Here is a 20,281-nt window from a genome sequence, read left to right as displayed (position 1 = left end):
ATTTTAACACGTGCTGTCTCTTCTTTTTATACATAAAAGAGTATTTAAGTGAGACTGAGTTCAAAAGAGAGAGAGCTCTCCTAGTCTCAGTTTTATGACCTTCTGGTCGGTGTCATGTTAGAGTTGGGCTTGAACACGTGATTTTCTAAACAAGTACTGGATTAAAAATCAAATAATTTCGTATATATTTTCACAAAATATTCTTTATAGATCCATCAAATGATATATTGGTATGTCGAGCCACTTTAAAGAGTAATAATAATTGATCTATAGGGCAACAAAATATTGTTGAGCACTTGCATATACATGTATGCCACTTATCATATTATTTTTTATTGGTCACCATAAATATTTATTTACAATACTGTAAAATATAAATAATACTAGATCTATTGGTGTGAACATCGTATTTTTGCTCTGTTTCAATTTTTTGGCGCTTTTCAATAATTCATATCCCTGTAAAAAAAATGTCACTGGAAGAAAATAAAGCTGCTACAGTTATCTTTCTTGGTCTGCAGGTGTAAATATGACGTCATGCAATGGCGGTTGTTGAATGGAGGGAACACAAACAGTAGCATTTGTTTGTCGTCAGCGATCAATTGGTGAGTCCCCGAGAACCAAAACTGTCGTGTTGTTGATTCGTAAACATACTGTAAATCATCCACGATTCTTTGCTCATCAAACAATCATTTCATCGCAGAAAAGACCATTGAATGAACGCCGATTGAATGAACCATTGTTTTGATTTTCATTTTTCGAGTTTTCGAAAATATGTGTCAACGATTGATTTCGAGCCGTTATTAGAAAACTTGAAAGACTATAGCAATGATAACTTATCTCAAAGGAAACTGTTATGATGCATGAAGTGTTTTTTTTTTTTTTGTATGATGAAAAAGTACAAGGACTGTTTAAATTAGTTCGAATTTCCTCTAAATTGCTCAATCAAGCAATTGTCATTTATAAAAAAAGGTTGCATTTCACAAGTTCGTTTTGTGACTGAAAAGTAATCTGTTTTATTGCTTCAGTATATTTCATATGATAATTTCTATGAACTAAGCCATCCTGATACATAAATGAATAATTCATAAACAAATATGTTAAGATTTGCATTGTAGCACTTTTCATCTAAATTTCTTACTATAAACCATTAGATAAACAGATGACAAGTTTAATGATGACTATAGGATCACATCAAATTAAAACATGCTTAATCAATTAATCTTAATCAATGTTTACTAAACGAACAAATTCCAATTCTATGTACAGTACTTTAAATGATATTTTTGATTTAATGTTCATAATTATGAAATCAATATTTTTTGTCATATTTTCAGGTATGAGATGCATAGTGTAGGTTAGTAGGTGCATTTTATGAACTGTCAATTAACAATTTGCAAAGTGACCGGCTATATACAATATTTTTTTATTGGGCCAAAATAAAATCATCATTTGTTATGAAAACGGTGAAAAAGTGTCTTCTATTCAAATTATTTGAATTGGACTTAAACTTGAGTTTTACTTAGGTCTGTGCTCAAGGTTGGGTAGAAAACCTCATTTGAAATCATTTAATAAATTAAATAGAAATAAATCAGCAGGAGCATCTATGTGTGAAAAATTGGGGTGATTAGAGTTTTGAGGAAACTATCTTGAGTCAGTTACTTATCTTTCAAATGTCCTCCTTTTTATTAAATAAATGTTGAAGTTACAAAAAGTTTGATATTTTTAAAAGTTAATTTATTGAAATTTATATATCTGGGAGATTTCCTGCTATATAAGTGTAAGCCTAATAATGACTCTAATTGGCTAATTGTAATTAGGAGTATGATAATTCACTTGTCTGTCAGAAACTTTTTAAAATTCTGATGATTAGCATGCAGTGATTCATCACAAAATTCTGCTGTTGTGTAATTATACTCGTCCTATTTAATTAATCTCAAGGCAATTTTGTGTCTCCCAGTGAAAGTCGCCATACATCTGAAAGAAAGCAGAAAACATTACTGTAAAAAACTTATATTGCTAATCGTGTGTATGTACAGATGTTTAAAAGTGATAATGTTTTATGTTGTTGGCATTCACGAGATGAATTATGATATTAATCAGCATAAAGATATTTTAGGAGCCCTGAAACATTTTTCTTTGTTTACAGTAGTTATATGATAAATTGTTGCACATTCGGAATATGAATATCTTTTAACATATTATATGCCTCTCATCTTGACATGAATAAACATGATTTAAAGTGGAATAACACCCTTGGAAAACGTCACACAAATTAACAGTAAATTATTTGATTATGGAAGATATAATGATAAATAAACTGTACATATGTCAAATAAGCGAAAAATTTGCAGTTTGGGGGTAAAAATGAATATCTAGAAAATTCAATTAAGTAGGTACGGTAACGACAAAAGCCTGTGCAGGATTCCAATTTGGGATGTACGGATCACAAACCCAACACTTTATCCACTCAGCTATGGAGTCAGTTAATGTTGTCATTTTGATAAAATCCTTAAATTACTAATGATCAAAATTTAAAAAGTTCTTAATTTTAGTTTTTAAAAAAAAAATCATTTATGAAAATATAAATGTATGCTATTTGATTTGGGATTGAGTTTAAGGGGTCACTGTGTGTGAATAGTTAATGATTCTTTTAAGAAATCAGAAGTATCCTAAACATAGAAAGTTTTGTTTGTATATCTCTCAGAGTCTGTAAAAATAACATTATTCTAAAGGTCTTCTATATCCATTGACATCTGGACACGGAAATATTGACCCATGAATGTTTGTGGTTAAGATAAAACTGTTATACTGTAGTAAATTTAATATTAAGACCATGTAGGATCTTCATTGCAAAGAGTAAAAACTGGAATGTTATGTGAAAAAAAAATCCAGGATTTCTTTGATATGTACTGTGATGAAATCTGTGATGGAAATGTTGTTTCTTGTACTATTATTAACAGTCCAAAACATTACGTAACAGTGCCAGAATTAATAAAATAACCTTGCTGAATTCAGAAGTGATTAAAAAAAAAATAGGGAGGGAAAATGTCACATCAATGACAGTATAGGCTTGACTGCTTGAAGTTGGAAACATATCCAAGATGTCTGGTACTGTAATTGACATGATTCTGGGGAGACCGTAGCACTAATATTGATTGGACTTCAGGTATCGAGTTGAGATCAATGAGAATACAGGATGAGTCACTCGTTTGCCTGCGAGTACCGTATGAGATCAATGTCAGTTCCAGGTTAATAGCACGATTTTTGCAAGATACCACCACTGTCTGTTGAATTTATTGAACGATTGAGAGAGGAGAGAAACAAGTCAGAAATGATCATGTTTTCTGGGATGGGTTTAATATTTAATAATTGTAGTGTTTGATAAATTTTTGTGGAGTAGAACTCAGGAGTTTGATTTACATACAACATCCTGTATGCAGCTTGTATTAGATAAAGACTTTTATGAAAGTGTGGCAATAAAAATATTAGCTTATTCCTGATTGGCGAGTAGTGTGTGCACTGTATTTTTTTTTATCACATGTTGTCATACTGTTTATCAGCAATTCAGATATGAGGATACTGTCCCAAAGGAAAAATACTCTTGAAAACCAGCATTGTCATTGAAATAACTGCAAAAATCCCTTATTCTAGAGAATACAATATGTGTTGAGAGGTAGTTTGAACTTTAATTGTTTACAGACTGTGAATTGGTCAATTTGAATTCAACGTTATTGCAAAAAAGAGATGAAATTCTGTTAAGCTTTTTGTCGAAATATTTGACAACAAAGACGCTGCACGAGACGATAAAAGGTCTATCATAGATTAGAATTTACCAGACATATGATGCAAGACTGGCATTGAATCTTCTCTTTTATTGAATGAAAAATATGCTGTAATACATGTATTATATTTAGAGTTGATTTAGCCAACTGGCTTTAAAAATCAATTCCAGCATAATTCAAAGCCTTTTGAGGTAATTTTTAATGAGATTTTATAGTTATGTAATAAACCTGTTTTTGAATTTTCCCACCAATGATGTACGTAAATACATTAGGAGAAAATTTTTTTTTGGTTGGAGGGGGGGGGGGGGGGACAAAGAAGCTTTTCACAACTTAGGTCTTTCTAAATACATCATGGTAATTTGAATCTTTCAATAACATTTGTCCCATCTCGGTAATGGATGAGAGTGGGCAGAGTTTTCTCTCTACGATATACAGTATTTTTATCTTTTAATTTTAATTTTTTTTAGAGCCCTGAGATGCTGATTGGTCCAGGATGACGTCGTACGATGAACTGCTCAAACAGGTAGAGAGTCTGAAGGCGGAGAACTCGCACCTCAGACAGGAGCTCAACGAGTCCACGAGTCACCCCGAGTCCGCGCTCGACGTGTTCGTGGGTCTGGACGGGGACTCGGACATTGATGTGATCTACGACAATGAGGACGGGATACACGTGTTTCAGCAAGGGGGAGGGGGAGAGGGCAGGGACCACGACGTGGACGGTGAGTAGCAGGATTGTGAGGTTTATTTTGGTGGTGGGGATTCAACATTGAATTGGGAGTGGGGTAAAGGTGTTGCAAATCGACTGGTAATTAGCTAGATGTTTTGGATTTAGATTCTTAGATTCAACAGGGTGGAAAATTGGGGTGGGGTGGGGGGGGGGGGGGGTGAGGTACGGTAAATATTGAACTGGATGGGGTAGTGTGTTAGGCTTCGTGGATTTCAAAGTGGATGGTAAGTAGAAAGTTTGAAATTCAGTGGGGTGGTTCTGAGTTTATTTTTTTTTGGGTGGTGGGGGTACATGGACCACAGTATGGACAGAAAGAGGGTTGTTGAGAGATGTCAAGTATTTGTCATTTTCTTTTGAAGGTCTATTTTACGCAGGCTTGTGAAACATAATGTTAGAATTAAAATTTCTGTTTTAAATCGACTAGTAGTGTGGATATTGTGATGAAAGGACAATGGAGATGCATTATGTGTTCGAATGTGATAAATGAACAGTGGTGGAAAATGTTGTTGGCAGATTTTTGAGTTTGAGATAGTATATTAGTTAATAGATAGAAGAGTAATATTTCGGTGTTTACTGTTTAGATAATATATGGGAAGGGGACAAACTTGTGAAACTTCACACAATTATACAAAAATAAAAAATGTGGATTGGTTAAGATTTAAAATTTCATAATGAAAATGTACTGTAACAATTAAGAAGTACATGAATTGCATGTGAAATTTTCCTACTTTGTTGACCAATGCTGTGAAATGTCCTTACATGACCCCGTGTGTTTAGTGGTTATGCATGGGCCTAGTCAGAGAAACCACCGTGAGAATATATACAGTATTTTGGCCTTTAATGTACAATGTATCTTGTACAAGAGACATAACTCACACTTGGATAATTGCTACTTCAGAATTGTCAAGTAATATAGAGTCAATTGTAAAAAAAATAATTATGTATCCTGCATCGTAGCCTTTTATCAGTTGAACTCAGAAATGAAGCTTTCCATGTAAATTTGATGCCTTGGGATAAATTTGGAGAGAAATATGAGTATGCATTGATCTTACATAGTATAACCTGTTGTTCTTTATTGCAATCAAACCTGGTTTAATAGCTGGAGTCAGCTGTACAGCTAAATAAGTAGAGTTTTATGTGTTGTAATATCATCAGTGAATTAGTAACTGTTATTGTCTATTTGATCGTGATAAATGTTTTAAAAATAATCTTCTACTTACTGAACACCCCCCCCCCCCCCCCTTTATTAAAAGTGTCCCTATCAACCTTACAAGCCCATCTACATGTATTACATTTTTTGATATGAAAAAAATCGGCATCATTTCATATACATGTACCAGTACATGTATTCACTTTTAGAATACTTTATTGATAATGTACAAATCTTGTATCATTATCACTGTAAATTGATTTATATTATGGTTACATGAAATTCTTAACAGCATGTAATTCAATAATAGTGATGGAATGGAGAGAGAGAGAGAGAGAGAGAGAGAGAGAGAGAATGAATTTACTTTGTCAAAGGTCTGTGCCATGAATTCACTTCTCACAGCATTTCTCCATTCCCCCCAAAATAAGTGACAACTATATTGCAATGCCTGATGCAGTGAAGCAGCAGATGCAGAAATTTCTAACCCCAGCATGCCTGATTGCGCAATCAGGATAATTTACTACCTCGCAGATGTTTACAATAAAACGCCATGTTAGTTTAGTCAGAGAGACGATCAGAGTAGACTCCATAATAGACTGCACCTTCATCGTTTTATTTTTTATTGACTATGAGTAAAAACTGGGAAATCCACAGTCACCGTGAGCAATCTCTGCCATACTCAATAGTAGCAGTGATAGCGTGGAGACAAAGCGTGTGTTTGTGTTGAATGTGTGGGATATATTGCTGAGTTAGACTGTCGAGGACTACTGGATCAATAGTCAATACATGACTCAGACTGTTTGGAGGGATACAGCCTCCTCGGCTTGTCTCGGTGCTGCCAGAAACAAGATTCGCTTGACAGATTCTGTTGTCCAACAAGGATATTTCTTTAAAATTCATTTTATTTTTTGAGAGGAGAGAAAAAATCACCTACAGTTTGCTTCGACGACCACCGTAGAAGTGCTTTTTGCTGAGACCTTTTCGGAGTGGTTATCTGCTGTCTGAAGCTGTAGTAGTGTCTGGGGGAGAAATTTATCTTCCCCTAATTATCATCAATTACATGCTTGTATGGATGGAAAGGAAAAAAAAAACTGTGAATGGAAATTGATATACCAATGCTTGGATCACTTGGCTATTGTGCAGTGGGAGATACATACTACATGTTTCATGGGCTCTGTGCTCTGAACAGATTTCTGTGAGGAATTCCTATGTGGAGGAGGGATATTTTTTTTTATTCCCTCGATCAGATCTGTTGTTGCCTGTAAATTCTTGTGAATGTGTTGCACAGGATTTCCTCTCTATCTGTAAATCAAAGAAGTTTTTTTTTCCCTTTTTTCCTCCCGTCTCTTTTGCCTATACTCTCTCACTTCGTGAAAGAATGAGAATGAGAGAATGGCAGGTGAAAAAACCTTCTCTGCAGCTGGAGTTAATTTGAAGGAGCCGGTCTAGTGCTTTTAGTAGGGAGGTAGACTTAAGGAAGAGGAGGGGGTAGTGTGATGTCGGACGATCACCTGTACCTCAGCCCCGAGGACCTCGAGGAGGGGGACCTGGTCATCGGCGAGGACTCTTCGTCGTCAGGTCAAGACTCCTCCAGTCAGACCAGCGATGAGGGTGAAGATCTTAACGACGATGTCAACGAAGAGGACGCTGAAGATGATAGTGATGAAGGTAGAAAGTGATTAATTGGAGGAGTGAAGCTTACATTGAATTTTTTTTTAAAAGGGGGGGGGGTGGGTTTAAATTTTTGGTCTTTGAGAAGTAGTTTGAATGTCTTGTGTCTGTTGCTGGTATTTATAAACTCTGCATGTGTGGATCATGCTTTTGAGATAATATACAGAAGCAGTAGAGTGTAAATGTTTCAAGTGTCTTAAAAAAAAATAGTATGCTTCATTCATGAAAATGGTCCAGATTCAGCTTGTCTGTGGTTATTTTCTTGGTAAAGGAGACACTTGTGCTCCATTGAAAGCTTTTAAAAACGGGACTTGAATCCTTCAATGCTGCATTCAACATTGTTTCTGGTTACCACACATAATTTAATTAGTGCACATTGTGTGTTGCTCGGCAAGGGGAGAAATTTTTCTTCTCAGAATCCCAGCAGTATTGGGAATCGGAAGATATTGATCAACCAGAAAGACCAAAAATTCAATAATTTCTCTTAGTTTTAAACTCATGAAAGAGTTCCATGTTTCTAGGAAATCTTGGTAGATTACAGTGGTTTGTAATCAATATATTGTTACAGTATGTTGTTGATGAGCGTTAGTCAATGAGGACATAGATAAGATCAAAGTTCTGGCGGAGGACAGGGAGGTGGAGGGGGGGGGGGGGGTAGGTAGTTCTGTGGATTGTAGTATTATATTGTCAATGAGTAAATAAGTGTTATTGAAGGTCATTAGTAGGGATATAAAGAAAGTAGTGGGGGGGGGGCAAAAATATAAATCTTGGTAGATTGATTTGTTGTGGGGGAGGGGGCAAAAATTTTTTTTTTAAATCTTGGTAGATTGCTTTACTCTGTAATCATGCAGTATATTGTTGAACTGATGTTATATACAGATCAAACGGTTGTGGGGGGGGGGGTGTTGTTTTGTTGGAGGCAGGGTGCTGGGAGTCATTAGACAATGGTTATCTCCTGTGTTGTTTTGTGGTAATGTAAACTGTCTGCAGCTTGAAGCTGTTAACTATAACACAGTACTGGTATGGTGGAGCATGCCAGGGCTGTAATTGTTCTATAGATTGTAGTATTATTGAGGAAATTAGTGTAATTGAGGAACGTTTGTAGAGATCTTTGTAAGGGGGGGGGGGCTTATTGTTGATAATGAACATTTCATAGACTTTGCTTATCAGTTTAATCACTTCATTCTTTTGCAGGAATGAAAAATTGCATAATTGTGTTTGTAAACGTATTTTGTTTTTGATATGATTATGAAAATAATTTTCTTCCCTTCAGGCATATCATAATTATGCAAAAAAAAAAAAAAAGAGAAGAAAAACCTCTTTAAAAATCAATGTGTTCTTAGCTGTTGTTAAAGCAATTTTAAATTTTTTGTATATATACTTATACCAGAAACAAACCTGATACAATATTTCAAATATAAATTCCGTTTTTTAGATACAATGAAATTATGGTGAGTCATTTATGGGGGAATTTGAGGACACGCTTCACTCTCAATTTATCATGCCTATTGAATTATGAAACACAGTCTTTATACATCATATGAATCCACAAAAGACTAAAGATACATGAAAATTTAGATATTTTAATAGTAGTCCAGGTTTCTTTTTGGGACTTCTTATATAGATATGAGACATACTGTAGATTTCTTTATTTTATGGGAGTACTCATAAATGAAACACTGTTTTGTAACAGATTGTGAGAAAATTAAATGGAAAGCATCAAACTTTTGTTATGACTTCGTATAGTCCACAACTAGCTGTCACAAAATAATAAGCCAGATTTTACATGATTTTATGTGTATATTTCCTTTAGTTTAATTAGGAATCTTCTGTAGTTGGGTAATTAAAAACAGGAGTTTTCTGTTGATGAAACAATGTTTTGTTTGTGTGAGGAGTTTTCTGTTGATGAAACAATGTTTTGTTTGTGTGAGGGGAAAAGAGTGATGTTAATGAAAATCAGTGTAATTTAAAGATTTAGTTTGTTAGCAGCATTAATTCAACATAATAAGGACTAGATATGTTGCCTTAGTGCAGTGGATGTTGCCCAGTGTTTCTGCCTTTTAGCTGGACTTAACTGGGATACTTGGAATTCTGCATCCTTCAAATTTCTTATATAAAAGAACAACTCTATTATATTCAGTGCTGGAGCCCTTATTCTCTTTACTTTAAGTGTTATTTCTTAAAGATGTAATACAAACATGTTGTATATATATACAGCAAAATATATAGTATACAGGATAATGGCAATCTGTGACATTGATATAATGCAGTGATGCCATATAGAGGAAGATGCACTGGATGTTAATGGTAGCTAAGGGGGTAGTCTTGGCATCGTGTTAGTGTAAATTCTACCTATTGTGTATTGTAAAACATAAAACAGTGTTCTGAGTTTTCATGGGCTGCAGAATCAAAGTGTTGTTCTGTGCAATGCACCAATATTTCTTATTTAGGGATAATGTTAATTTGGAAAATGTTTAATCAAATGAGAAATTATTTGAAATGACATGAAATGATTTTCTAACACTTTCTTCCACTGTGTATTGTCTTTCACAGTCATTTGACAATTTAACCAACAATATTTTTGTTCAAAGCATCATTCCTATTTATTATAAACCCATTGATTTTTGTTGCGGTATAGTTGGAATAAAAATAAGCCCAAAAGTATCATACATAGTCATTGTCTGTGACCTAATAATGAGAACAATAGCAGTCTAATAAGACAGATGAAATACAACAAGTGGTCTATAAATTGACTGTAAGGTAATGGTTTTCCCCGGCACCCTCTTTTAATTGCTATAGCACGCTCTAACTGTAGACTCTCTGTATGGATTCTGGTCGGCCATGAACTCTCCAAGGATTTTTTTAAGTTTCCATTTACCTAGCACGGTCTGTATGTTGTCCAATATTCTCTGGTATCTCAAAATAGAACTAGCGTCTCCAATTATGTCCAATATTTCCAAATAGAACTAATATCTCCAATGATCATGATGGTGTCCAATATTTTCAAATAGAACTGGTTATATTAATGGAAATGTCAAAAGATACATGAAGGATGGAGGAAGGTCTATGTACATTGATGTAATGAGGGAAAGAAGTCATAAACAATATTATTTTACTGCTAGAGAAGGTAAACTGTAGATCAATTGTTTGGAATAATTCTAAAGAATGCAAAGTGAGATACATCTAGCCTGTGCTTTATCTTTCTTGCATGGGTACAAGTATTTCATATTAAATGAAAATTTAATGCAAATGATTTTACTATGGAAAATGCAGCCGTGTTTGTATTTTTGTATGATAAACCTTATGCAATACACATCAGATTCCTTTGAAAGTATGATAGTGTCTGTAAATGTAAAAATTATGTATTTTTCAAATGTTCAAAGATTTTTGTTCGCTCACCTAAGGACTTTTCACAAAGTTTTGGTCATGACACCAGTACATATGAAAATTACAATTTTTGTAAAAAAAAAAATTTCATTTTCAAATTTTCTTTGCTGGTCTCAAGGAGAATTCATATGTGTATTTGTTCTTTCCAGAGGAGGATATATCGCCCAATGACATAGGTCCACACAAGTCGTTCAACATTCCCGGGACGGTCAGTCAGCCGAGCAGCGGCAGCCACCCCACCAACAGACAGACGGATGGGGAGGTGCTTGGAAAGCTCCAGGAACTCTACAATGAAAGGTGGGTCCAGAGAATGTCTCACACTTAATTCCGTCTGAGAGATGTTTGTTGAGGAATTTCACATGGGCCTGGAGAATTTTCACACAATTTTAATCCATTTCTGTCATGAAAGTCATACAATATTGATGGTTTTCTGAGCAAAGTTTTCTGAATGTTTATAAATTGTCGATGAGCATCATGATTGTATGATGTAATTTTGATCTGTAGAATTTGAATCGTTTGATATTTGCCAACTATTGGTGTATGGGACTGGTAATGTGTTCATCAGTTTTAACATGTTTAATCTTAAATAAGATATTTCAACTGTTCAGGGTTTCCAAATTATTGATTTAACACCTTTCCAAAGATTTTATACATGAAATATGAGAAGGCATACAATTTTATGGCAGATTAATCGGGAAACAGAATTTGTCACAAGTTTATCCCATTGATCCGCAGTGACAATTTATTGCCATTGTCCAACTGTATAAATATTTGATTAATAATGGTATCATAATCGCTACACTGCTAATTCTCTTGTTTATTTATTCACCATTTTGTATAGATAATATTTCATTTGTCAATTAAGTTTGAAGAAATTCAGTTAAAATTTATATTTAAAAGATTTGTTTGTCAATTTTTGCGATTTTTTCTTTGAAATTCCTATTGCAATTTTAATGATAAAGTTATATAATTTTTCATTTCTAGTTAAGCCTTAATTAAATTTCAGACATTTGTGATTGCAGTATGTCATTGAGTATTCGTTTCCTTCTGCAGGTCGGCCATTTTGACCTACATTGAAGAAGAGGACAGGCAGAGGAAATGGTACATCTCACAACTGGACAACGTCCGACAGCGGCTGGAGAAAGTCACGCTAACCGACGGGGTGGGTACATAGTGGTTGGGGGCCAAAGACGGGGAATGGGAGGGGGGGTCTTTAATTTTGGTATTTTTATATAAGTAGGCAGAGGGGGTAATATTTGCACTAAACCAGAGGTAAGGGAGCAAAGATGGGGAAAGGGCACTTTAATTTACCTTTGGTAAATGAAAGGGCAAAGATGCAGGCGTCATTTATGTTTGGTGATGATTTATATCAGAATTTGAAAAGAAAAGAGAGATGGAAAGATATTAAATGGAGACATTAGTTTGAACAAATTTTTGGTTATGCAAAATTAAAAGATTTCACTTATGGCTTGCTTGGTACTGAACATGTGTGAACTGATGAAGGGGGCACAACATTGGAAATTCTTTCATGTTTACATAATCTGTATGTGTCGATTACGTAATCACTTAATAACACAATCATGGCCTCCAAACTTTAACAACTTTAAGACAGAAAAAAAGAAGATGGAACTCAGCTAACTCAATTTGTTTTTTGTAGATGTATAATTAGATTTTTTTTCTCAGTTGTGCAAAAAAAAAAATAGAGATTGATTTAGCTGAAGGCTTCCAAATGATTCATGTAAATGGGAGAAGACATTGTTTTTTAGGAAGCCATGTCAATTTTCTTGGCAAACCTTAGAATGCTTTTGGCAAGTTGCCGTCATGCAAGAAAAGTTGACTTTTAATAGAAAACGAGTGGTTTAATTACTTCTAAATACTAATAAGTGGTTTAATTATATTTTGTTTATTTTTAACTTGGGGATGAAAAATAGATTTCTAAATGGTGGTTCTGTTTTGATGTGTAAAGTATTTAATGCATTGTGTTATTGAGAATAATAAGATAAACTGGGCTATGATTGAATAGTGACAACTCACCTGTTTGGCTGAAATCCAACCATCAAGTTCTCATAATGATGCAATAACTACTACATTTGACAGTTAGGAGATTGGATTTTCCAAATATGACAGCAAAACCGTATTTTGGATATTCATATTGATCCAATAAGTTACAGCAGTGTAACATTGATAATCATTGTCATACAATAAAAACTTTGGTATCCCATCACATTCTTTATGGACATTTCTGAAGGATGTCACGTTAGAGCTATCCTTATTCAATTTTGAATTCACCTTTTCATATTTGTGTTCAAAGTGATGAATTCTAAGCTTTTGATTAGTGCTAATTATTAAAGTCAAATATGGCTGACCTGTTCCCATCTTTAATCCTTTCAAATAGTTAATTAAGTGACAAAGTGGGCCTATTTGATGTATCATTTTGACCCAAGTTTAATCATTGCATGTTTTATGAAGAGTTGTTTACTAATTACAGAGTCAGAAAGAAAGAGAGATGATGCGGCGGAAGATTGAGTTTGAAGGAAAGCAGATACAGGAATTATTTCTACAGAATCTCGGGACGGCGGAACAGATATCTCAGCGACAGGAGGTCAGACTGTCTCGCATCAGCACCATCGAGACTGAGATACTGGATCTACAAAAGGCACGGAAAGTCAAGGTACGAGATGTCTTGGAGAATGTCTCGGTTTACAAAAATTATACTGCTTGTGTTACATGAAAGGATTGAGCTTATTAATCAGAATTATAAGACAGCCTACATCAGACCAAATATTGTTTAGTCAATCATACAAGCTATTTGAAGTTCCTGTAAGAAAGTTTACCTTTTGTCACTGAACATTTTCAACTACCCCTTTCATTAATCAAATACAGGTAACCCAAAAAACCAAAGTTACATGTGCATTTAACCAACGCACAGATCCATTGTGATGTCATCATGTCTGATCATTTATGCCTTTGTAATATGGTTTAACTGCAGGTACACAGCGAAATTTGTCAAAAATAGCTCATTTACGGCATAAAATGTTATATTATTTAAACAATATACATGATAAATGTCTTGAAATATAAGCGATATTTGGGCTCAAGTGGAAAAGTGAATAGGGCTCAGCAAGCCTCACCCTCTTTCACGTTTTCTTACCCTCACCTAAATATAGCTTGTATTTCAGGACAACAACCATGTATTTGTATTTATTATCCACTTACTATATATAGATACAATTAATGAAGGCTCAAATTCTGTTACTTTTAGACTCTACTTTTGATCAGTACTGTATCTTTGTGTGACTCAGTATATTCAATACTTTGATTTTTAACCTTCTTTCAGGTGGGTGCGGAAAAGGAACTGAATGGATCAATGTACATGGAGGAAGGGAACGGGATGAACATCACGTCCCTGTATCACGGTGCATGGCCCCTCACCCCCAACAAAAAAGGTTTGTGAAAGTGGTTGATGTGTGTCTACTGCAAACAGGGAAATATTCACCCACATTTCATTTTTACCCCTTTTTCCCTTGTTGTCAGCAAGTGAATTTGAGACTGGGCGAATTCCAATGTCTCAAATCATCTCTCTTTAAACATAATTCTGCATGGCGAATTCATGACGGGGCAAAACTGCTTGCAAGTGTAGAAGGATGAAAATTACCAGGGGCGAAAATAACCCAGTATACAGCATGTGTATTCACAGAATTTTTTCCCCAAGACTTTTGAATGAAATTTCCTTGATAAACCTTAGGTACTTTATTAATTATTTCAAAGAATAAAAATCTTAGATTTACCATCCTGAATTTCTAGAAGTTATCTCAAAAGTTTTACAATTGAACACAATGAAAATCTGTTGGAAATATACCAGATATTCTCATTTTCTTTCATTATGTTTGTAATTTTGCCCTAAGAATGGGTTCTTTTTGTTACATGCATGGAAGTTGGTATGAAAGGTGCTGACATGATGAAAATTCTATATGAGTTTACTTATATCAGTTTGTTCCACAAATGGTATTCACAAAAGTGACCAAAATGAACATGCTGACTATGATTAAGACATGACATCAGTTTAATTGAAGATTTATTGCCACTCTTAATTTTCTCGGTAATTATCCCATGATTTCTTGGCACATAATGTTTATCATGTATTAATTAATAAATCCAATTGAATATTTTAATTTTGATTTACATATTTCACACACTGTGATCAGATCATTATATTTTTGAGTTGTATAGTCCACACTTTCAATTTTAACATCAGTCTCATATTTAGCTTTGATGGTAGATCTTGTAATTTGTAAATCTGTAAATCTTTCAATTTCTCAATTTCATTTTATGGCAAAAATGTATCTCTGATGCAAATCCAACTGGAATCTAAGTTGGGAAAATGAAATAGAAACTGAAGCAGGCAACTTGAACAGTAGTTTTTGGTCATTTTGGGGAACTGTGTCAGCCCTAACAATTGAAATATACATATAATTCTGATTCAGCTGTAAACTGTGTCATTATTTGTGAGACTTGTGAATTGAATTGAAAGTATGATAAAGGAATGTGAAAACATGGTTTACTGGTTCTGGTATCAAGCTAAAAGCCATTGCTTTTGTGTATTCAGAGAGCATTTATGTGCTTATCTCTATAGAGATTGGCAAAATTTCTTAATTTATTTAAAACCAAATTTGTGTCTGGTGCCTTTGAGGTTGCATGAAGTTTGGGGGTTTATTTTAGTCTGTTAATCTTTCCTACTCATCTCCTTACTTTTGAAATATACAACATATATATACAAGAGAACATCTCCATGTTTGATGGACTGAAAAGTAAAGGACAAGTTATTCTTCGATCAACTTTAAAGTCGTATTAATTGTCAAAGTCAGATTAAATTGAGAGTGGTTTATTTGTTGAAAAGATACAGAAAAAGATTTTTAAGTTCCAGCTATCAAAAATAACTGACAAAGATTGACCAGACTGTTAATTATCCTGTCCTAAGAAATTAATGTAGCCTGTAAATATATATCTGGCTGTGAGAGTGATGGTATTAGTTGATAGATAATCTAATTATACAGAGGAAGCAATTTGTTGTTACCCTTGCAAAATGATGTACCAAGTGAAATGTACCAGCTTTTCTTGTGTGTTGAAACAAAGATTAATCCATCAATAATTCCAACATCAGTTAAAGGGGGAAAAATGTAGTTAAAAAATTCAGATATCTTCAAAGACATATTTTTTAATAATGGTGTTTATTTTGAAGAAAATTTGTAAAAGGGGGATATGTGAAGTCAGTCCGTTAGCAATATTTATTCCCTGTTTTTCAGTTATTACTAACAACATAAACATGATAAATAAGATGAAAAAATGCAGTCATAAATTCTAATTTGTTAAAAGTTATGTTTTTCTCTAATGGGAAACTGTGTTGATTTTGAAGTATTGTAGAATGGAGCTTTATGAAGCAAAGCCAGTTACAATTGTAATTGAAGTGCTAACAAAGTTTTAATGCATTTCGTTTGTTTTGATTTGAGTTTGGCACAAAACCAAGGAATGAGGATATATCAGGAAACTGTTGTACGGGAGAATTTATGCTACCAGAAATTTAAAGTTTAGAAATCCCCTCCCATAATGCCATCTGATTGAAATGTAGTCAGGATTGCCTCCCTTCATTTTATCTCATTTTTTGACAAGTGCCTTTGCATTTTTTTGTCAAGTAATAATTACTTGGAAGGATTATATTTCTATCCAATAATGTGTTTTAGCTAATAGGTCAACAAAAATATGTCTATCACTGCCAAATGTATAGGGGTTCATAAATATATAAACTGTGCATGCTTCTGTTTGCAAGTCTAATGGAAGCAGGCGACAAAAATACAAAAATAATCAGCGATATCGGGCATGTGTTTCCAAATTTCTGGCTAATGAAAATATCTGGTACCTATAGCTGAATTAATGCAAAAAAAAATAAATGTTAAAAACATGCTTTGGAAGTCGCCCAGTTTCTGGTGAGGCAGATGAAGTGGTGTAGAGGTATTTGGGTGGTAGAGATACACGGCGCAAGTCTTTGATGTGAAGGACCCAGTAATCAGATGCGGAGTAGAGGGTTCACAGGTGTCTGATGGGGGGGACTCGCATGTTTTCACTTTCGGCTGACGGATTTCGGATTTTTTTTTCCCAGTGTTCACGGATTACGAACTGTTTTGTTACAAGGATGTGGTTCTCTGTTTTCTTTTTGCTGCTAGATTTTTGGAACAAGTCGTTTTGAAATGTGTTTTTTAAAGTGAAACTTATGACTGTGCTGGATATTTTTCAAACAAATGTTTTTGTTTTTCCATTGTTTTTTTTTCGTCATATGGATATTTGTTTGACTTGATTTGGATTTTATACTGTGATTGTTTTGATTCTTTGTCTGTGAGTTTGTTCAGTTGGATTTTGTCAGTAAGGGATATGTTTTTGCATGCAACTTTATTATCATGTGGATACTGTGTTTTGACTTTTGATCCGTCATCGTGGATGTGTAAATTAAACTTCTTATACTGTATGAAGTTACTTGGATGTGGATATGGTCATTGATAATGCTTTTTGTAAATGAAGAAACTCTTTATGCACTAGCCAATTTTGTTTGGATTTAAAATTTAGCTTCCTATGTAGAAACTTTGATCAAATATCCTATAGAACCTTGGAACCTTCATTTGCAATTATGTGAAACCTTAGTTATAGAAATCTTTGACACCATCCATATTTGCTGCAAGTGGAAACTCTGTGTGGGAATTATTACGATCATTGCTCTTAATTGGAAACATCGTCAAATGGTAAAAGTATTTAATCACAATTGAAATTTCTTCTTTGCTAATTAGAATTCTCAGCTTCCCGTGACCCTGAAACTGCATGAATTCAAGTCTGTGCTATGTACGTGGCACTGATAAAGCCAGGGAGGAAAAATAAATCAATACCCCCCTGTCAGGAATCATTGATTGACACGTAAAATAATTGCAGAAATTCAGGCTCAGCTTAAAGCAGGCTTTTGTATACACAGGCAGAAGAGGGAACACAAAACCCCAGCTTCCAAAAAAAATACAATAAATCGCAGATGGAGATAGAATGGGACGTTGTCAATGGAACATGCAGATATTTCAAATAAAAATCAATTGCTTTGGAAATTTTTTGTTTAAATGCATCTTACACAGTTGGAGGGGTTTTTTTTGTGTCTTTTTTTTATGTAATTAAGCTGAGGCAAATATAGAACTGTTGGAGTAAAGTAGGTCTAAGAAGTGATTGGAAGTTGGCAACCTTCTCTCACTCTCTCTCTCTCTCTCTCTCTCTCTCTCTCTCTCTCTCTCTCTCTCTCTCTCTCTCTCTCTCTCTCTCTCTCTCTCAAAACTTGAAAACATTTTTTATTTTTTTGAAAATCGAAAATCTCTGTAAATTCCTTTTATACCATCTTGTTCATTTTTTGTGAATGTGAAAAGATAATGGTTGTAGTGAAAAATGAACACATTGTTGGGGAAATCAAGTAATGGAAATTAATGATATGTGCCAAGAGAAAGAGAGAGAGAGAGAGAGGGAGAGTTAAAATGACTCACTGTTAGGACAAAAACACTGCCAGAGATTATCTAGAAACTGGAGATCAAAGCCCTGCAAGTAAAGAAAAAACCAGCAACAATGTGTTGTAGGGTGACTTGGTTGAAGAATTAATTAGGGGGCTGTTCTTGTTGCTTTTTCATGTTTTAAAGTCGTAACCTTATAAAATGATTATTTCCTGTGTAGAGGCAATTTTTATTAAAAATCTGTTATCTATTATTTATATATAAGGTTGATGGAGGAAAGTTTTAAATAATTGAGAATTTGTGGAAATGTCTGATTATAATTGTGGAATTTTTCCTAAATGTATCTTTGAAAGGAGAACTTATGTAAAAAGTCAGATACATGTATTATCAGTCCTCATTAATCAGATTGAAAGAAGAAATCTCCCACTTGAAAAGATAGTTTCTGTTGATACATCTGTAGTTGGTTTTTGACCTGTATGATGTTGTAGCATACCGTCAATTTGGCAACAGCATTGAGTTTTGGATTTTTTTTTTGGTAAATGGATGTTTTAATTATTTTTTTTTTCAGTAGAGAGCCTGTGATTAAATTGTCCCAAGGTTAAAAAAACCCAGCAAAATTAAATATTTGATTTATGTCAGCCCTTTGCTCTCCCTTCCGTGGAATAGATATGGATGGGTGTAATTGTCTTTCAAACCGACCTGTGTTTATATTGAGTAGAACTTTCAATTCTGGTGACTTTTAAGTTTGAGGTCAAGTTCAAGGTCATTCAAGGTTGAAGTTAAACATAATAGATTATTTATTCCATTGTTCTTGTTCAGGATTGTAGGGTTTTATTAACAGATATCTATTTTTGTGCTTCGCTTATAGATGGATCTCGAGATGGCTCGAGTCATGGATCGTCTCACCAAGAGATCGGCAGCGTGATGAGCTTTAACTCCAGTAACACTACTGCCTCCCAGTCTGCACAGCCCCCCGCATCACCACGGCAACACGGCCAGCCTCTGATGACCGGCACCCTCACAATGCCTCAGGGTCATCCCCAGGATGGGGGGCTGGCTGGCCAGACCCCACAGCAGCTGGGCACCAAGGTATGCCTCTCTAACATGACAAAAAGTGTAGTCATAATTTTACTTGTCCTGTGTACAATATTCTCTTTTTAATGCATTGTTATTAATGATTTGATACCTTTGATAAAATAGCTTTGTAAATTGTCAATGGTCTGTATCATATACAGGTGAATCTCGATAACTCGAACTTCGGGGGACCATGATTAAACTTCGAGAGATCAAGAGTTCGAGAGATCGAAAGTTTAAAAAAATCCGGAAATTTTTGTTCCGGTCATTTTGGTTCTAAAATTATAGTAGCCGGAAATTTATATCTATAACATGGAAGGATAGTCTGACATGATTTCAGTCGTATTTTCTGCGACAATTTCAATTTAAACAATACAAAACTTACTTGTGTGGTTATTAAGTGTATTTGTTCACGTTAAAAAACTTTAAAGCATATTATGTTTTCTTAATCATTACGTTAGAATATTTTAAATAAAGAGCATTTACCGTAACATTCACAAGTTGTTGAAATTAATAGATCAGTTACAAATTACTTATCTACCCTTTGAAGGAAGCAATGGGTAGTGTCACTTACGTAATCAACTAATTAACACTACCACGCTAGCCACAGGAGTTCACTCAACCGTCAAGGTAAGGTCCACACGGAGCTATAATGATACGCTTGATCGGCCGCGTGTGTACACAGCAACCACTTCGAGTTTTCAAGAGTGAAAAACAATGAAATATGAATAACGGGACCCAGGTTTTACTTCGAGAGATCAAGAACTTCGAGAGATCGGAGTTCGAGAGATCAAGAGTAAATTTGCTTAGTTATATAGAGAGAAAAATTGGGACCGTGAGTTCACTTCGAGAGATCAAGAACTTCGAGAGATCGAAGTTCGAGCCATCGAGTGTCACCTGTAGTGTAATTTACCTGTAATATAAGTAATGACTTACCCACGATATTCAAAGTAATGACTTACCTGTG

The 20,281-nt window shown here is 34.5% G+C and overlaps 1 protein-coding gene across 3 annotated transcripts in view; it reads left to right on the top strand.

The window, feature by feature from the left end:
• Positions 1-513: 513 nt before the first annotated feature.
• LOC105323165 (adenomatous polyposis coli protein) overlaps positions 514-20,281 on the top strand; it is a 33,704-nt gene continuing 13,936 nt past the window's right edge. Inside the window, exons 1-7 of one of the 3 annotated variants that reach the window (XM_034465944.2) lie at positions 514-602; positions 4,250-4,501; positions 10,867-11,014; positions 11,771-11,879; positions 13,206-13,388; positions 14,055-14,163; positions 19,109-19,329. In XM_034465944.2, coding sequence (XP_034321835.2) covers positions 4,276-4,501; positions 10,867-11,014; positions 11,771-11,879; positions 13,206-13,388; positions 14,055-14,163; positions 19,109-19,329 — 996 coding nt within the window. In that variant the 5' untranslated portion in view covers positions 514-602; positions 4,250-4,275. Of the gene's footprint in view, positions 603-4,249; positions 4,502-6,214; positions 7,328-10,866; positions 11,015-11,770; positions 11,880-13,205; positions 13,389-14,054; positions 14,164-17,081; positions 17,506-19,108; positions 19,330-20,281 lie in introns of those variants that run through there. The other 2 variants (XM_066068399.1, XM_066068402.1) reach the window with 2 other exon arrangements.

The sequence above is a fragment of the Magallana gigas genome, chromosome 1 (assembly GCF_963853765.1).
Source record: "Magallana gigas chromosome 1, xbMagGiga1.1, whole genome shotgun sequence".
In the NCBI taxonomy this organism is placed as follows: Eukaryota; Metazoa; Mollusca; class Bivalvia; order Ostreida; family Ostreidae; genus Magallana; species Magallana gigas.
The sequence above is the reverse complement of the archived record's forward strand: the minus strand, read 5'-3'. Positions and strand labels throughout refer to the sequence as shown.